The 19588-nt window shown below is 47.3% G+C and overlaps 1 protein-coding gene and 1 pseudogene across 1 annotated transcript; both read right to left on the bottom strand.

Moving 5' to 3' along the window:
• Positions 1 to 358: 358 nt before the first annotated feature.
• LOC104486725 (carboxypeptidase A1-like) lies at positions 359 to 3583 on the bottom strand (annotated as a pseudogene).
• Positions 3584 to 6155: 2572 nt separating this feature from the next.
• Positions 6156 to 19149, bottom strand: LOC104486724 (carboxypeptidase A2). Its single transcript, XM_010129482.2, has 12 exons — positions 19133 to 19149; positions 14631 to 14719; positions 12205 to 12286; positions 11170 to 11304; positions 10311 to 10409; positions 9607 to 9708; positions 9336 to 9437; positions 8485 to 8595; positions 8032 to 8122; positions 7433 to 7632; positions 6582 to 6666; positions 6156 to 6343 (listed from the first exon to the last, which is right to left on the bottom strand). Exons 2-12 carry the CDS (start codon positions 14693 to 14695, stop codon positions 6156 to 6158), a joined length of 1260 nt encoding a protein of 419 aa, XP_010127784.1. The 5' UTR covers positions 14696 to 14719; positions 19133 to 19149.
• Positions 19150 to 19588: the final 439 nt, after the last annotated feature.

Below are 19588 nucleotides of genomic sequence, written 5' to 3'. Positions count from 1 at the left end.
GTCATCCCAGGTGGAAAAAAATAAAATAGCAGATGCCTGAAAGCGCTTTGCAGCCAGCGATGGCCCTGAGGGCGCCCAGTGTCCCACGTTGCAGCCCCCAGGGAAGGGACGATGGAGCAATGCTGCCCAAAACCTCAGAAAATGGGGTTTGGTTGCTCAAAACCCACCCATCCCCTCCCAGGTCCTTCAGGGCTGTTGGCCCCACAGGCCAGGGACTTGTAGGACTGGGAATCCTTTTTCACCCTTTTTTTTTTCTTTTTTTTTTTTTAAGTCTAGCATGATAACATAAAGACACCACCCAACCTTGCTCTCCACGATTATTTATTGAGACGACAGGACGCCGTGGGAGGCTCTGGGTTCAGTACGGATGCTCCAGGACACGGACCATGATGTCCAGCAGCACTGGCCAGGTCCTTGTAGCGGTGGGGTGCTGGGCAAGAGGAAGCCGTAGCGCCCCACATCCCTCAGCTCGAAGGTGAAGGAATATTTCACCCCATTGTCGTAGGCCCAGTTGCCGGTGGTGCCTTCTGCCATGTCTACGGGGAGAGGATGGGAGATGTGATCCCAATGCTGAGCATTCGTGGTGGACAGAACGCTGCGGGATGAGGAAGGGACGCTTACAGATGGTGTCCACGATGCTGCCGTAGGTGTATTTTGTCCCGTACGCAGCAGCCAAGTCGCTCACTGTCTTTTTTAGTGAGTTCCTTCTGCAAGGGAGAGCCCACAGGTGGTGAGACCTGGTGGTCCAAGATCTTGGGACAGCAGAAACCACTGGGCAGTGGGATCTAGAGCCCAGCATGGTTTCCCACCCCCTCTGCTCTTACTTGTCCCCCAAAACACCCTTAGTTTTTGATGAATGGGAGGTATATCTTGCAATTGCCCTCCCTCCAAGAACCAAGTGCTGGGCTTCAGTGTTCAGGCTGCATCTAACGAGGGGAGCAGAGACGGTCCTGGGATGATATGACCTGACTCTTCCAGCAAGGCTGGGACTTGCAGCCCCACATCTACGTTTTGGGGCCATCTCACCAGTTCTTGGTGTCTGAGCACAGGCGCTCTCTTGTAGCGGTAGGGGAAAAATCAGCATCTGCGAGTAGCTGTGGATGCAGATGACTGATTTCATGTTCCCATGGCCATGGATTAACTCTGTGATGGCTTTCACGTCCCTCTTGGAGAGGGCCATGGTAGTTCTTGGAGCAGGGGTTGCTGCTGGAACTGGAGCCTGGGGCAAGGTGGAGGAGGCACCGTGTGGAGAGGCTGCCCCAGGGAAGGGCTTCCTGGGGCAAGAAGCTTCGATGCTTTGAGGCGTGAACAATGCCTGGCGTGGGGACCTGGCGATGTGGCTCTCACCTCCAAAACCTGCATCCCAGTTTCAGTTGGGATCCATGCCGATGCAGTGGGAGCTGGTGTTGACGGACCTTGTCTTGTGGCACATGTGGTTCTAGGAGCAGATGGGAGTGAGACCATCACAGGGATATGAATCCCCCTACCTTGGGGGACAGATGACACCCTCCTGCCCAAGCATCTTTAGATTAGAAATTAGGAAAAAATTTTTTATGATGCGAGTTATAGAACACTGGAACAGGTTGCCCAGAAAGGTGGTGGAGGCCCCATCTCTGGAAACGTTCAAGGCCAGGCTTGTTGAGGCTCTGAGCAACCTGATCTAGTCGGGGATGTCCCTGCTTCTTGCAGGGGGTTTGGACTAGATGACCTTTGAAGGTCCCTTCCAACCCTAACCATTCTATGATTCTATGATTCTATGAAACCACCTCCACCCACTCACTATTCCACATGGGGACAACCCTCCAAAAAACAATCCACCCAAAAAACACAGCCAGCCATGGTTGCTGGAGCCAAGCTCTAGGACAAGTTACCCTCGCAGTGTCCCCACACTCACAGAGCTGTGCGTGAAGGCAAAGCCATCAGGGTTGGTGACAATCTTGAAGATGTCCATGCTGTCCAGGACGGTGGTGACAGAGGGGTCCTGGCCCTACTCCTTGGCAATCTGCATGGGGAGGGGAGCAGGAGCTGCCTTGGAGCCCCCTGGGGACAAGGGATATGACCAAGCAGCACTGCAGAGAGGTGTTAAAAAAGGGCTGGGGTAAGAATTGGGGTCTCAGGGCACATGGTTACCTTGTTGGTTGCCCAGACACTGGTGGCTTGGGTCATCTATTCCTGTGAGTGGATGCCGGTGTCCAGCCGGATGTCTGGCCAATTCAATCCCCCGGTGCTGAACTGTATGGAGAGGGGGGATTTCAGCCCCGCGTCCTCCCTCCCAGGGCTGGGTCACGAGGCTCACCCTGGCTTTTCTTTTGGTTTTTAGGGTATCCAGCACCAGATGCAACAGGCAGAGCTTCCTTGGAGAAGACCTGGTTCTTCCCTGGAGAAAACCAGGTGCTTGAACAGGTGTGACCAGGGAGGTGCACATCAAAAAGGCTTTTGCAAAAGCAGAATGAACGGTGAGGGGAAAAAAAACCTCTGAGATCCCCCAAAACCATCACAGCCTCCATAAGCCACCCACTGGGCTCCAAGCACAGGGTTTGATTCCCAAAAGAGCAGAAGATACCTTCCAGCGAGGTGGGGAGGTGCAAGGAGAGGCCTCGCTGCACATGGAGGGATGCTCTGTCTCCCAGCTCAGATAAAACCTCCACCCAAGGAGGAGAGGTGTCCCGGCGGTCTCACTGCCACAGAAACGTCACCACATGGATGTAACTGTGGCATGGGCTAAGCATGACCCCAGCAAGATGAAGCAAATGCTCTGCAAAGTACCTCATCTGTCATGTGGTAGGAGGCCAAATCAACCGTGTCGGTGCTTCTCTCTATCCTCCTGGACTTCGTAATGGTTTTCTTTTCCTCACCTTTTCCTCATGTGTCTAGCTCCGGAGCTCCCAACATAAGAAGGATGTGGATCTGTTGGAGCAAGTCCAGAGGAGGGCTGGAGCACCTCTCCTGCGAGGCCAGGCTGGGAGAGCTGGGGCTGTTCAGCCTGGAGAAGAGGAGGCTCCGGGGAGACTTTAGAGCGGCCTTCCAGGGCCTAAAGGGGCTGCAGGAAAGATGGGGAGAGACTCTTCAGCAGGGCCTGGTGTGACAGGACGAGGGGTAACGGTTTCAAAATAGAGGGAGGCAGATTCAGACTGAATAGTGGTGGAACACTGTCCCAGGTTGCCCAGAGAGGCGGTGGATGCCCCATCCCTGGAAACATTCCAGGCCAGGTTGGCCGGGGCTCTGAGCAACCTGATCTGGTTGGAGATGTCCCTGCTCCTGGCAGGGGGTTGGGCTGGATGGCCTTTAAAGGTCCCTTCCCACCCAAACCAGTCTGTGATTCTATGATTCTAGTAACTACGATTAGTAAAGCAGGTGTTTGTGACAAATTACTACAAAATTACTAGCAGAAAAGCAAGCATATAAACATACATATATTTATGATTAATTACTTATATGCACAGTTTTATCTATTAAAAAATTCAAAATATATATAATTTAAATTATTACCGGTGCCTTTTCTCAAACCACTCCCAGGAGTGGGGCCAGCTGACGATGGATGAAGTCTTATTTCAAAGATGATGGGCGTCATGGAGCCCGGCATCCCCGGCAAGGGTCCGAGCAGTCACACAGGGACGTTCACTTGGGAGTAATGCTCAGAGAGAGAGAAAGAGGAGCTCATTTTTGGGTACAAAGTGAGTTATTTTTATGTCTTTAGCGTAGATACATGACGGGGCGCAGGGCAGAAGCTCCTAGAGCAAACATTGCTGACTTGTGCTGTCCTAGGAGGTCAGTTGGTTACAGCAGCGTCTTTGTTGCGTGCTTATCTGTGATGGCCCTGAGCTCCCACCCATGCTTGTCAAGGATGCTCCAGGTTCCCGGGATGGGTTCCCAGGCTGGCAGATTTCATCTTGGTCAGTTTTTTAGCAGAATCTTCTAACAGCTGGTTTTTTTTTTTTTTTCTCCCTGTTAAAACCAGGTCATTTTTTTTTTAGTCACGCTGACAGCAGAGTGTGCCATGGGGAAGGTGCCATGGGCAGGGGTCATTTACGGCTTCGTAACGTGGAACTGGTGATGTTGGTGAGCTGGTCTTGGCTGGTGCTGCCACGGTAGAGGTCCTCATTGAGCAAGAATCACGGGGTAGTTGAGGTGGGAAGGGACCGCAGGAGGTCTGGATCCAACTTTCTGGACTAAGCAAGGTCAGCTCTGGAGCAGACCAGGTCCTTCCACACTGGGTCTTGGAGTCCTCCAAGGATGGAGGCTGCACAGCCCCTCTGGGCGATGTGTTCCACTTCTGGACTGTCCTCCTGGTGGAAAAGTATTTTCCTGTGTCCAGCCTGGCTCTCTCTTGTTTTAGCTGATGCTGTTGTCTCTCCCATCACACTTTGTGATGAAGAGCTTGGCTCTGTTTTCTCAATAACCTCTTCAAAGGACTGAGAGGGTCCTTGTTAGGTCCCCCCCACTCCAAATCTGTCTCATCTCCTGGCCAAGCGAGCCCATCTCCCTCAGCATCCCATCATGGGACACATCCTCTTGGTGGCCTCTATCAGTCTTGCTTCAGGTCTCTTTGTTGCCAAGGATCCAAAAACCAGACACAGTTGTCATCAAGCCATGGACTTACGAGAAGAGGGCCCAGGTAGCCTCAAGATCTTGATGGCTGGATGGAGCTTCAAAGCCAGGGTGAGGCCACAGATGTAGAACCATGGCCACGGCTCCTCAGGCTCTGCAGCTCCTGCCCACCACTTGCCACAAGGTCCCCACTCTGGTGGCAGCAGGCTGGCTGGATCCAGGAGCCAACCGTGTGCCCTGGGCACTCCTTGTCAGCAGGGTTTTACCAGTGGTGTTTTTATCACCAGCTGGAGGACAGGATTTTGGAAGGGTGGGTCAGTTTGGGAAGCAAGTGCCACCAGCTGGGGCCATGAGGGAGGAGACGGGGACACGTGTGAGGAGCACCAGCTGCCCCATGCTTGGGTTTGCTCTCCAAAAAGGCTACACTTAACCCAAAACCAAACCCATGTGGTGCTTCCCAATACCTCAGCTGAACCTTCACCTTGCTTCCCCTGCCAACAGCCTCGCGTCCTTCAAGTCTGAACTAACATTTCACCCGCTGTGTCAGGCGTGTTTGCTCTCCCAGCAAGCTCACAGAGAAGTGAGTAACCACCAGCTGCTGGAGGGATCACAGGACATCGAGATAAACCTGTTAGACTTCATAATCACCACAACAGCAGCGGCTCTTGCTAATCTCTGACCCCTTGGTGGCTCCCGTGCACTTCCCTGAGCTGCGTAATCCCCAAGAAATTAGCAGGCTGAACAACACAACGGGGGAGGCAGGCCCTTGAGGGACTGCAGGCTGGCCGTGCTGGCTAAGAGCAGGCGTCCTCCCACCTCCATCCTCCCTCCAACCGTGCCCACTGGTAAAATCTGGGGGGAAGAAAAGGGGCAGGACAAATATATGGGGACATCGGGCCAGAAGACTCCCACTCCCACCAGTTGGTGGCCTGGCAGCGTCATGGGCTCATTAAATTCCTTTAATTAGTCTTACAGCCTGGATTACACTGCTTAACATCAGGCCCTCCGCACCAGCCCGTTCTGCCCCCAAAAGTGAGCTCTGCCAGAGCCCCCAGGTTTACACGAGTAACATCAGGGAGCTGCTACGCACAAGAAATAAATTCTTCCCTGTCCCTTCTGAACAGGCACTGGACGCTACCGGAGCATAAGGGGACGAGCATCTTCTCCTTTTCCAGCACACCTTTCTGCTCCTACATTTAACCTTTCCTCATCCTCTGCACCACCGCAAGTCCCTCAGCTGACTTCTTGTCTAGCTGGGTGGGAAAAGGCCTCGCTCCTCCTCTCACCGGCGATCGCTCTGACACGTCAATAGCCACACAAGCGGTCACACCGTCCATCCTCCTCTCGTCACTGTTCCTACCGTGTCTCACTGAGATGGACTGCAACTGTGTCCTAAAAACTCCTAAGGGGTCTGCCACGCACACAGAGATGCAGCGAACCAGACAAGCATTTTTTTTTATATATATGCAGACATCTATTGCTGCAGGAGGGACGCACACGGGGTTTTTATTCAGCCAGGTGCCACATCATTACAGCTGTCTCAAGCACGGCAAGGGAAGAGGATTTATGAGCTTGCTGCTCCAGACGGCTGATTCCCACCCCAGCTTTTAGTACGGATTGTCTCGCACATGCTCCATGATTTTTTTCAGACCCAGCCAGGTCTCCTCTGCAGTTGGGATAATTTGGTTGGCTGGCAGGAGGAAACCGTAGCGACCTGTGTCTCGCAGCTCAAAGGCAAAAGAGTATTTGATGCCGTAATCGTAGCTCCAGTCAATGCTGCCTCCGCTGGCTTGGTCTGAAAGAGAAAGGGAGAAAACCCAGAGAGGTGAAGAGAGGATTGATTTGAGTTCTGCTGTCCCACTTTTTATATTTGTGAGGGACAAGTATTGGGATTTTACGCAAATGCTCGGCTCCAGTGTTTGGTGGTGTCACTCTATGCAAGCAACACTGCTTCCAAGAGGGAGAGGCCTTGCGGGGCAACAGAGTGTTGCTCTGGGACAGCCCGTAAAAGCTCAGACTAGCACCATACTCACAGATAGTAGTGCAAATGCTCCCCACGGTAAAGGTGGTGCCGTACAGGGACCGGATGGAACTGGCAGCAGCTCTTCCCAAGGCATCCTGGAGAGGAGGAGATGAGGGACGAGTCAGAAAATGGCCACACTTAATGAGACTAAATGTTAAGATTTCTCCAAACCTGAACCACAATCAGCAAAATCTTCCAGTGCTCAGTGGTCAGCTTTGTGCTCACTTCAACTACACAATGGGTGGTTGTAGAGAAGATGGAGCTGGGCTCTTCTTGGACGTGTAGGGCCAAAGACGTACGGCAACGAAGAAATTGCCACAGGGGGAATTGCATTTAGGTATCAGGGAAAAAGAAAATCCGCATGATGGTGGGGAAACTTTGGGAAGGGCTCAAAGAAGCTGTGGAATTTTTCTTTAGAAATATCACAACAAATCAAAACAATTAATCAAAACTCAGCTGGGCAAGGCCCTAAGTAACCTTAATGAACCTTGAAATTGACTCTGACGCCAAAGGCTGCCTGCTTTCGGCAGAGTGTCAGCCTAAAGACCTCCAGGCATCCTTTCCACTTAAATGGTGAGATCCGTGTCCCCTCAAAGATATTATTACAGCAGAAGGAAGGAAACAGGGATGAGCAAAGAGGGCTCAGAATGGGTGAGGATGGGACGTGTTTGCGTATGGCCGAGATTTCTCTTCTAAAGGCATTGCACTGAACAGGTTTTTGTTCGCTCTCACGCATTGTTACTGTTAGGGATGGCAGCGTCTAGTCTCTTGTTTTTATCCCGATAGCTCACGGTAATACTTGAGTACAGAGAGCCAGCTGGACAGAACAGAGGGAGCTAAAGCCAGGTCATTATGTCTCACCAGCTCAGCATAGTCCGCCGGTCTAGTGCATTTATAGCCGTAGGGATACATCAGGAGCTGAGAGTAACTGTGGAGGGTGAGGAAGGCCTGGATGTTTCCGTGATTCTTAATAAAGTTGACAACAGATTTAACTTCCACCTCTGAGTTGGCCCTGGGCCCGTGGTAAGATTCAGAACAGGGATTATTGCTGGCTCCAGGACCTGTCGGTGCAAAGGGGGAACAAAGGCAAACCTGTGAGAACTGACATTCACGAAAGGTCAAGGCAGACCAACACAAAGCCAGGCTTTCCTAAGAACAGGTAGGTCTTCAGCCAAAGGCAAGGCCTTAAGTGCTGATAAATGCTCGAACAGCAGCGACAGAGCATGAATACTCAAGGGACGTACTTCTAGAAGATATAGATTACTGCCTTAATCTTGTGCTCACTGGCAATTAATCAATGCGAAATTGTCTTTACAAAAGACAGATACCATCCTATTGGACCTTTTTCTTTCTGAATCCCTTATACTAAGGCAAATGCTGGTCCTGTGTGACAGGATCTGGGAACATGAAAGGGAACTTTCTTCTTAGTGACAGCTAGAATCCAGAAACTTTATTCCTACCTCCAAAACCTGCATCCCAGTTCCTGTTTGGATCAACTCCAACACACAGACTGCCTTGATTCTTGGAGCGGGTCTTCCGCCACATGCGATTCTAAAATGAAGAAATGCCATAGCTTCAAAAAGGAGCAAATCTCAGTCCTTGCGTTAAAACAGCCACCCAGAAATAGTTGCCATTCACCAGGAAGTGATCCTAGGCGTGAGCCTAAGATTATTTCTGATGGGCTGATTGCCAAGAGGAGTCAATGTACAAAAATTGAAGGGCTGGTGAATTGGCAGTGGGTTAAGATGAGTCAGACAAATAATCAGTATCATTGGATGCCCAAGACTTGTGTAACTCCTTCCTACAGCATTAAGAAATGGACTTTCAGAGCCTACCTGCCTCGCACTGATTGTTTGCTTGGCAGAGCACAGCAGCTTTCTAAATCAGCTTAGACACACAGCACGCTTACTCACTGTGGTGTGCGTGAATACATATCCATCGGGGTTTAAGACTGCCAGCAGGAAAATGTCCATTTTGTTCAGCAGAGAGGTGATGGATGGATCCTTCCCATAGTCAGAGGCAATCTAAGCGAGACAATATGGTACGCTGTGATTGTCAGCGCATTTTTTTCCCGCTCTGACAGCTAGGTACAGAGGCAAGTCTGGCTTTCAGGGCAGGCAAACAAGAAATATTAATTATCTGCTGGTCATAACTGTTCCTCATTAGACTTGGTGCTTGGAGAGAGCAATGACTCTGGTTTACTAGTTTATTCTGAAGACAGGAAGTTAATGGAAGAGGGCAAAAAAATTTTCTCCTGCCTGTCCCAGAGAATGGGCCAAGACTGGCACTAGGATTGAGATGGATTAGCTAGGTTGGGAATACACAGCTGCTGCACTTCTCTCGTGGCCTCATCATTTTCAGCAGAATTTAAATGCTCATGGAAGTGGAAGTTTTGCCACTTTTGTGGAAGATAACCAATCACACAGCGTTCCTCTGTCTGCAGACCAAAGCACCAAACTAATCTTCAAAAAGTCCTCAGTTATTTATATAATTATCAACCCCGCAGTCCTCAACAATTTCACCTGAACTACTACAGTTTGTCTGCCTGAGCTTCTCCAAGCTGTTCTAACAATACACAGCATTTTTCAATTTTTTTTTTTTTTTTTTTGTCTAGGCAGCTGCCATATTGTTTCTGGAGTCGGCTGTTTTAAGAGGGGTGAGGGAGAGTTAGCAGAGCTGACTAAACACATCCAGGTGTGATATACTTTTAAATAGCCAGACGAATTCCCAAGATAACAGAAAAATCAATCGCTGCTGAAGTGACCTTTTTAGCTATCCATAGGGCACTTGCTTGGGTAACCCACTCTCGGGAATGGATACCGGCATCAATCCAGACTGCAGGACGCTTGCTTCCCCCGGTGCTGAACTGTCAAACAAACCAGAAAGTTTTAAAACTCTCACTGACACCTTTTAGTCAAGAACATCCCTCATAGACCGGGATGCTCTGGACTGAATTGTGCTGTATCTGTAATGAATATGTATATTAGTATATTTACGCACATATGTACCCACACATTCTGTGACACGTGTCATACCTTCAGCACATAGAGAGGCCGCTTTTCATAGGATTCCCCTATCTGGAGCTTACTGATGAGGTTGCTATACTCAGAAGCAAGACGATCCAGTTCTGCATAAATCTGAAATGGAAAGTCATGATGACATTTACAATACATTTATGTATAGCACTGCCCAGAACACTTGTAGGACCTGATGAAATCTACTTTTTTCTTCTGCCTTCATTACTGTGACCGCTTTCAAAGCCCCATCTCACCTTACATCAGTGTAGTCAGTCCTGTTCCTAACATCACGGAGTAGAAGGAAGCACTGCTATATCATCAAGACCCACTTATTTCAGGAATAAAACTCTCAAAACTCTCTTTAAGAACTTCTGGTAGTGAAAATACCTTACCCTCTGCTCTGCTTGATGGCTACTGGCTTCCTATATTTCCTTACTTCAAAATTCATTTATTTCTCAATCTCTTTTGAGGGTCAGAAGGAAGGGTTTTGCCAGAACTCTGCAGAAGAGTTTGTGAAAAAGTGTAATCAACACTTGTCTGTTCCAACCCTCTGTCAGGGAGAGCACTGGCTCATGGGACCGACCACAGAATTAATTCATTTAAAAACAATGTGCCAAAAGAAGCTGGAAAGACATCTTAGATCCTAATATAGGGTGTTTAATTGAAGACAGCATGAGAAAAGGACAGAAAAAATCCTCTTCCCGCAAAGCTGAGGTACTCACAGAATCTAAAGAGTGGTAAGTTCCATAGTTGAAGACGTTGCTGCTGCGCTCCCTTTGTTGACTGTAGGCCATATCTTGCTTTTCTTTGTCTAGAACAATCTAAAAGAAGCCATTCAAATGTTGAGAAAAGCCTGCTGAATTTGCAGACTTCTGACCAAATGTTTATCTCAAATAATGACATGATGGCATTGCATACTGGCTCCAGCCCCAGAACAGAGCTTCCCACAGCTATGGAGCAAACAGATTCTTCTGCTGAATGTATCTGTAGCAATGTTTAAATGGTCAGCACTAAGTTTTAAATGCTAGTTAAGATGAATAATAGCATTGGAAAGCTTGTGGGGGGTGGAGCGGGAAAGGCAATGTTTCTGCGGAGTTAATGCTATTTTAGATGCCATTTTGGGATTACTGCTCATGAAGAAATGCTGGATTAGTGACCAAGGGTGTGACTTTTCTCTCACACAGTGGTATAAAGTGCTTTCAAATTATCATCTAGAGCTGCTTTTAACACAGTTTACTGAATTATGAGTAACAGATGATTCCCAAACCTCTGCAGCCTAAAGAGCACACAAAGTTCCTCAGGGGTTATCAGAAGAACACCATGGAACCTGAGTTTATTGATGTCACTATTCAACTCTGTCTTGGATAGCATCTGCAGAGTGATCTCCATAGCTTCCTGGCACAGCAGTGATCCACAGATCATCTTTGAGAAATTAATCTTCAGACTACAATAAAAAGGGGAGGACCTCACGGAAAACAGGGTATAGAAGAGTCCACGAACTAATGAATGAGGCCAAATTGTGACTCACTGCTTCTTGCCAAAGGATATAAAAGCTCATAATGTGCTAATGGCATCGCCTACCTGCAAATCTTCAATCAGGATGGAGTACTCGATCCCATAGGACTCCAGGAAGGCTTTGACTGCTTGGATGCTGTTAGCCGGGATTCGCACATCCACAGGGAGGGCAGAGGTGGAGGGGTTTATCCAGAAATCAAGCTGAAAAGAGAAAGGAAAATGGAAAAGCGTTCTGCAAACAGCTCTTCTAAAGCTTTAGAAACGCTGATTTCTCCCAGATTGAATGACTCCTGCTGTATGGTACCTCACTGTGCTTACAGCATGCTCTGTTCTTGAGCTTGGCCTCACCACAACCTTGTATCAGTTAATGTGACAAACTCACAAAAAAAAAAAAAAAAAAACAAAAAAACCCAGAAAAAAACCTGCAGGAGGCTGAAGCCAGCATTTTCACTGACTTCCGACTTTCAGCCATATCAGCAAGTGGAAATTTTAGGCTTCTATGATGATAATTTAACTATTCTCCCTTTTACCAGAAATAGTTTCAAGAAAAGCTCCATATTCGATATTAGCTAATAGGAAACCAATTGTTTTTTTCTCCTTTGGCAGGGCTTTTCTATTTTAGTTTCTATACTGAAACAGAAAATTTTAGTTTCTATACTATTCAAATCAATATTTTTAAAGAAAGTGATAATAAAATTTCTCACCAATAGCAACAAGAACAGTAATAACCTAGAATTTCACAGTGTTTTCCTGCTTAAATAGAATGTTGACTCTAATAAATTCCTTCCACAATGCTGGAGACAAGTACAAAAACATTGGCATCTCCACTTTAAAGACAAGCTTTTTGAGACTAAGATGAAGAGTAGATCCATTCAAATATGATTGTAAGCCCAGTAAGAAGAAAATGTGAATGCAGGCACTCCTCAATACCAAGCTGGTACTAGAACTTCCAGATCAAACACTAAGTATTGAGACTGTAAACTTATTTACGGCAGCTGCCACGGTATGGTATGAACCTTCCAAATGCGATGCAAAGTCCTACTTTGATAAGTCCTGCTCCAGTCTGAAATGTTGAAAAATGTCTCTGTGGTAATAACATACCTCAAGGTGCTCCAGTGATTCCAAAAGCTGTAACTTCTTAACCTCCTCCTCATTTCTTGTCTTGATTCGGAGAACCTGGTGCCTGCAATAAATCAGTAAGTCTTCAGAAACAGTCTCAAAAAGGGGTGTGGTTGAACTAGTTTGTTATTGAGATCAAGAATTTGGTGGGTAGTTATTTGCTGATACGGACTTCTTTAAAGCAGTTGACTTGGTGTCACCCAAGAGTTCAACCAACAACCTGCAGGGCCAGCCTACTACACCTGCACTAGACTAGTAACTAGGTAAATGGCAATTTTTAAGATTTCATCATTAACAAGACATCAAGTCGATGAGTTTTTCATTGCTTACAAGGATCAATCTTGTATCTATTAGTGATTTTTTTCAACAACTTACAGTTCCTGTTGAGTTTGCAAATGATTAAATGTTTGAGGAGGAACAACAAAGGAAACCAAACACTAAATACGGGATTCATTTCACCTTTTTTCAGTTTAGTCAAAGGCAGCTGACAAACTTCCCTGTCTTGTCAGAAGCTGATACCATCAGACGGTGGCTTGCAGGTGGAATGAATCACTGTCTGGAAGTACCTCATTCCATTGGTTATAGAGGTGACCTCAGCAATTAACTTAGACTACGCATTGTATGACATACAGTGATCACAACCTACAGTCTCTAAGTGGTTTTTAGATCACTAAAAACATATATCCCGTTCAAATGCACAATGTTCCAGGCTGCTTGGTAAAATAGGTACAAGCAAACAGTAGCACCAGGATAGGCTGATGAGCTCAGGCTTGTTCAGGCTGATCTAACTGCAGCCTAAAACTGCTTCAAGGGGAGTTAAAAAAAAAAAAAATGACAAACTCTTCTTGGTAGGGGTAGGTGATGATAACAAGGGGAAACAGTTCCATGCCCTCCTCTGAGCGGGAAGGTGGACTAAAGACTTCTGGAGGTTCTTTTCACCCAACATTTTTATGACATGACAAAAGGATCTATGAACAAGGGAATGCAACAGTTGCGGGACAGTAAATCCTATTCAGGAGAACCAGGGGGGATTCTGAAGGAAACATGGGAGCCACAATGAATAATCAGTTGGAAGTGCAGCCCGGGATCAATGCCGTAGCCAAAAGCACCGATGTGCTCCTTAGCTGTATAGCCTGGGGATTACTGCAAGTGAGTGTTAACGCTGCATTTGCAAATGGCTTTTGGGGGTTAAAGCACGTGTTTGTTTTCATTCTCTTCCCTAGGCATCTGTGTTTGGTCACTGTTGGAGACAGAATAAAGTCCATGGAGTGCCATACCCTGATCTGGCCCAGGTTGGACTCAGAGCAAATCGACATGAATAACTACAGAACTGGAAAACACACCTTAAGGAAGAGTAAACAAGGGACTTACCGTATGAGCTCGCTATGTATCTGCTTATTTACTAGTGTGGCCTCAGCTGCTGAGAAGAGACACGCAACACCAGGTTCCTCAGTCTGGCCAGCTGAGGTATACGATTCTTTTGATGGACCAAATTAAACCAACACCGAAGGCACTTTACCACATTAATAACTTACTATTGGATTCTCCACCACCATAAGCTTTATTTTGGGACTGGATTCTTCTGTGAAGAGATGAGGGTCATTAACCACAGCTACTGAAAGTGACTGAGGAATGGATTCATGAGAATCCAGCCTATGTTGTGCCAGACCCCAGATTAAATGATCAAAGTAGCTTCTCCTGGCTTTAAAAATTCTGGAGTTTTAGTAAATCATGCATACTATTTCATATTTTTAATCCTTACATCTTAATACACAGCTTTACTCACTGGAATCTAGTGCGCACTTACTACCTCTCAGGAAGTATCTGCTAGTTTTTTTATCATCTTCTATTGAGGTTCTTACACGGTCAGTAAGACTGTGGGGAAATACACCAGAGGAGATAATTTTGCAATGCAACATACAGATAACGGTTGGAAATAAGGATTCAAATTGCTTAGAAAGGCTCTGAAGAGGATTAAGCATTTGAAGAGAAATGAGAATTTTCAAAAACAAAGGGAAGCTAGTGACCTTTCCGATCTGAGGTCAGGTTCTGGTCTTGCGGCTCTGCTTTCCTGGACCATATCCATCAAGCTGAACCCTCAGGCTTTGCAGCAAAGTTCAGCTCCAGAGCAAGGCTCGAGACTGCTCCGTAGGTACAGTCAAAGACAAAACAAAACCTTGGGTGGCCATAAATCCAGGAACTGGACTCTGCAGCCAGACCCTTCTCCTTAGAAAACCCAAATGAAAGCAGAGAAGGGTTCCTTCAAACACTGGAGTACCAAAACAACAAGTCAGTCATAAAAAATGAAGAATGTGCCCCAAGCAGATTTTATAAAGTTAAGATCATGAAAAACAACAACTGGAAAATAAGGTCTTAAGTGAAAGATCTTCCACAAAAGCATAACTCACCCAACAAAAGTTTCCAGGCACAAGGAAACCCCAAAGAGGGCACTGAAGATCAAAATCAGCTTCATTCTTGATGTGAAGTTCAAATCAGCCTAGCAAAGGTGAATTTATACAGGTTTTGTTAAGAAACCCTTTTTCAGATAAAACATTATCTGTATTCCATGTGACTACATTCTCACATTTATCAGAGCTTTCAAGGCAACCAACAGACAGGAGACTGATTTCACCTCCAAAAAAATATTTTCCACTGACACATTCAAACCTGTAAGGGAGGAGTGGTTTTCAAAGGTTTGCCCACAAAGCTCCTGGGTGTCCTTTTACACATTTTTCTAAGTAGAAGAAAATAGAGTCAAACTGAATGTCATCCCAGCTCTCACTGGGCGTGAGGAGCTCTACCAGTTGACTCTGGCTCATGGGTTTTTCTCCTACTGTAGATTTCTAGTAGCCCACTCCTCGTCACAAACAGGCAGGCAGCAGAAAGATCTCACTCCAGCAAAAATACCCAAATTCAGTGATTCTTTTGATGAAATAATCACTTTGGTGAGAGCATGCAGGCTCTGGGTCCTGCCTACTATGTGACAAGTTCTCTCTGATAGACTAGGCCAAAGACATGCTATAAATTCGCTCTTACATACAAGTTACACAATTCTAGACACAAGCCAGATAGTTTAAATATGTTCTTTATTGAAATTACTAGAATCCCCCCAGTCTTCAGCTGGGATGGTTTCATAAGATCCTTCCAGCCAGCGCTTCAAGCAAATTAAGGTTGCAGCAAGATTCACATGAAAGCAGGTTGTGTAGCAGGAGCAGAAAAAGAGAAAGTGAAGAGAAACTTAGAGGAGCTCAACTCTGTAGCTAGACCTTTGTCCTTGGACAACCTTGCTAGAAATCTTCTTCTAATGAAGTATCCTTCTCAGGAAGTGGGGTTGGACTAGATGACCTTTGAAGGCCCCTTCCAACACTAACCATTCTATGATTCTATGAAGAGGTGACACAGGTTTGAAGAAGTGCTGGAGCAGCCACCGCCAGGTCCTCTCAGCTTTACAATGCTCACAGGGCTGTTCCCTGATGCAGTAGCTCTCCAGGTTCCTTTGCTCTTGTGCTGGACTCTCTCTACATCTCACTTCATGGGGAATAGCCTCCATCTTGTTTGCCTTCTGTAAAGGTGCCCAGATATTTGAGTTGTCGTTATTCATATCGAAGGAGTAATGGCAACAGGCGCTCTCCTGGCTGAGCTTTGGGAACCATCTGACTTGCCTTTGGTCATGGGAACACCCAGCTGTGGCTGTTCCAGAATGACAGGCAGAGCCAGAGGGCTGTTGGATACACTTTTTGTTCGTCCCATGAAAAATGTTACTGAGGAAGAGCCAGGTGCTGACGCTGCTGTAATACCTGGAGATGGGGTTCCTGGGAACTAACATGGGACAGAAGGCAAACAGACTGTCTAAGCAACCTGAGAGGACCAAGGATTGTGTCTGATAACCTCCAGGGGATCTCAGCCATACCACTCTCAACATTTGTCAGCATCTCCCTGAGGAGCCTCCCCCAATCTCCAGTCCCATCCTACCCCTCCGCAGCAGTGCCAGTGGCTTCTTGTCATGGGTTCAGAGCAGACTCTAAGCAAGTCTTTTGTAAGGCCAGGCAGCGTGTTTTTGGGAACAAAGGGAGCCTCAGGCAGGGATTCTGCCTGTTTTGACAGATAGGAATTAGTCATCCTGCAACTGTTGTATCTTGGGGGCACACTGTGGAGAACATATGCTCTGCTGGGAGGTAAGGTATGTTCCTGCAAGTCCCTGGGTCTTTGAGGTTTAACCTAAGCCAGTCCTTGGGAAACAAGCAGATCTCCACTCCCCTCAACATCAGTCGGATAACATGAGTTTATGCCAAGAGACAGGAACCGTCAGGAGAATTTCCTGCTTCCAGCACTACAGGAATTCTGGTGCATTTCAGATCCCACCTGTAGCTTCTGGCCTTCGACATTTCCCAAAGAACCAAGAGACTGTCCACACCGCCTGCTGTGGATTCACTGTTTGCAAACAGGAAGGAGGGACTTAATTTAGGGCATAATTGTAACTTGTTTCATTAGTCATGCTACATCCTGCGTGAATTTAAAGGCTGCCAAGAGATCCCGCCAAACATGATGTCAGGGTCTAAAGTACACCAACAAGCTCCGAGTGCCCTGACCAGCCTCATCTGGGGCCCCCACTCATTGCATACAAGGAGTGGCACTTCAGCCCAAACCTTTGTACCCACTCTCCACAGAAGCCTGCAAGACTGTGACCTCCTGCTGTAGCCATAAGGTCCTCCAGGGTTTGGAGATAAGCCTTAAACCACAGGGTAGGTCCTGTGGGCGAAGCCCTGCACAGGTTGAAAGCCTCTGTAAAGCTCAGGTCAAGGCCCAAAACACCTGAGCAATTAGGAAGAAGCATGAGCAGGGGTACATCACCACAGCAAGCCAGAAGCCAAAGGTGACAGTGAGGCAGGCAAGGGTAGAGAGCTCACCACAACCAGCACAGCCCCATGGGACCCAAACGAGAGGAGCGGAGCAGGTCTGGTGGTACTGACCAGGGACAGCCACAGTCCAGATCCTCAGGTAAGTCCACAGCCACACAGCAGGTCCACAGCCAGGATGTCAAGAGCTACAAGCCCAAGTCAACAGTGCACCTACTGCAGTTTAAACAAGGACCAAACCAAATGCCTTCAGCTTAAATGCAGCTCCTGCAAAAAGGGGTGGAAGATGGGTGGGTGGAGGCCCTACCTGAGCCTGGTCAGGGCAATTAGCGCTCTCAGGGCCCTGGCACACTAATGAGGGCAGGGTGAGACATACTCCCTGCATAGTCCCAAGAGGCTGTGGTATCATGCAGTGAATCGCAAACACCCTGGTGACGTTAAGAAGTGCCACGTTGGATGGGGCTTTGAGCGACTTGGTCTAGTAAAGGTTGCCCCTGCCCATGGCAGGCGGGTTGGAATGAGGTGATTTTTAAGGTCCCCTCCAACTCAAACCATTCTATGGCTCTAAGATTCTATAAAAGGTTAAATGAATCTCCTTTAACCAAACTTTGTCTCATTGCTTAAAATTCCCACATCGATATATAGTCAGTTTGCCTGTGCTGTCTTTGACAGAGATATAACCCCCGCCCCCGCCAACTATAAAGGCCTCAAAAGTCATCAAATTCAGGTGGAGCCAGCCCTTTTCTGTAAAGTTGGGACCCTATGTTGTTGACTCCTATCTAAAAAAGGTTCTTGTAACCAAGATACAGCATAGTAGTCTCTCCTGTCGCATGGGAAGTGTAAGTGAGCCCACAGATTGTGGTCGTCCTTGTCTCCCATCCTCTCTAAATAAGTGTTCAGCAACTCAGTAGGAAAGGGGAGGAGGGGGAAGGGGAGATGACTCGTGCTGGACCGAGCTTTCCTTGCGCTGCGGCTGCCCCACTTGTCCCCTCTGCCCTCTCCGCTCATGCTCTGCATCGCCTGCTGCTCTCTCATGGGGTCCCAGGCGTCTTCTAAACGGCTTTTTCAAGCCCCAGGCATAAGCTTACAAAACTCGTCTTTACCTCTTGAATTGCTCTCCCTTTCGTCACAACATAATCTTTTATCTTGGGCCTTCTGGAGGATCTGTTTCTGAAAAATGGCATCCTACAGATGTTGTCAGTTACAACAAGGCATAAGCATTACTTCCTTAATATCCAGGGGGAAAAGATAGATTGCTAATTCTGACAGCGTGTGTGAGCTTGGGAGAGCGGCTCCGGGATGCAAGGCTGACTGGATTACTGGCACAGCCACGGCACAGGAAGCAGTGCCAGCCCCTGCCCCAGGAAAATGCAGCCAGAAGCAGAGCCCTCATACCTTTGCCATTGCTGCCGTGACTCTCAACAAGGCCATCTTCCTCAGAAATCCCATACGCGTTTCACCTTGGGATAGAAATGTTTCCTTTCTCATCACCTCGAGTTAGACCTGCGACAGAGACATGATGAAGGGCTCTGTTGGCAACTGGTCTCCTGGATGAGCCAAGTTAATTGGCTGTAACGCAATTAATTTTGTATTACTGGTGAGAGAACTATTATTGCCGTATGTAATGGATTATTTCCAGGTTCATAATCCACAAGACACCTTGGGAAAGCCCTGGATAAGGAATGAGTAGGGATTTCAATATGTGGCTCACCATTTGTGGATGTGATTTGTATAATTTTAGGAGCAGAACTCTCATTTTGATCTCTCTGGAAAAATCTGCAGCTCTATGGCAGTGTAATAACACTGACTGCAATGGAGCTACTTATTCCCAACTGAAATTACCTTAAATTGGAAATTGGAAACCAAGACCTTCAAGTTTCCAGGGTTGTCCCCAGTTTTCACACGTGTGACTCACATAAGTTTATAATACACAACACACTCTCTCAGATCATGTTGCAGCTTTGCATTTTAGGACACCGAGCACACGGATGAATTCTAACTGCTAATAACAAGAAGGGGATGGGAAGGGTACTGGGAGAGATACAATCACGTACCTATACCTGGAGAGTAAAGACTGGTTCTAACACTGACGTCATCCCATCAGATAGTTATAAAAAATAACAGCTTCGGAGATTGTGAAAGCCTTTTAGGCAGGAATGTTTTGTATAAGGTCCACATGAATCTTCTGCCAAGCGCCAGCAGATGTCAGCAGAAAACACAGAATTAAATAATACCTTAATAGAGCACAGCAGACAAGACAGATAATCAAAATATCAGCAGAGGAGGAGAGCAGGATTTTCCCTCTGATCACTTCAAAGCCTTCCTCATCCTCTTCATATTCCCCGTCCTGTGGTGTATGGCCAGTGCCAGAGAGCAAGGGCTCATTCTGCCAGTAATGCCACCAAAGAGAGGAAAAATGGTATCCCACGGAGCCTTGGTGTTGAACGGGGGACATGGGGCCATCCTCTCTGCGAGGGGCGAGTGTTTCTGCCTTCGGAGCAGCCCCTCGG

This window comes from Chlamydotis macqueenii, chromosome 1 (genome assembly GCF_036417535.1).
Source record: "Chlamydotis macqueenii isolate bChlMac1 chromosome 1, bChlMac1.mat, whole genome shotgun sequence".
NCBI classification, from domain to species: Eukaryota; Metazoa; Chordata; class Aves; order Otidiformes; family Otididae; genus Chlamydotis; species Chlamydotis macqueenii.
The sequence above is the reverse complement of the archived record's forward strand: the minus strand, read 5'-3'. Positions and strand labels throughout refer to the sequence as shown.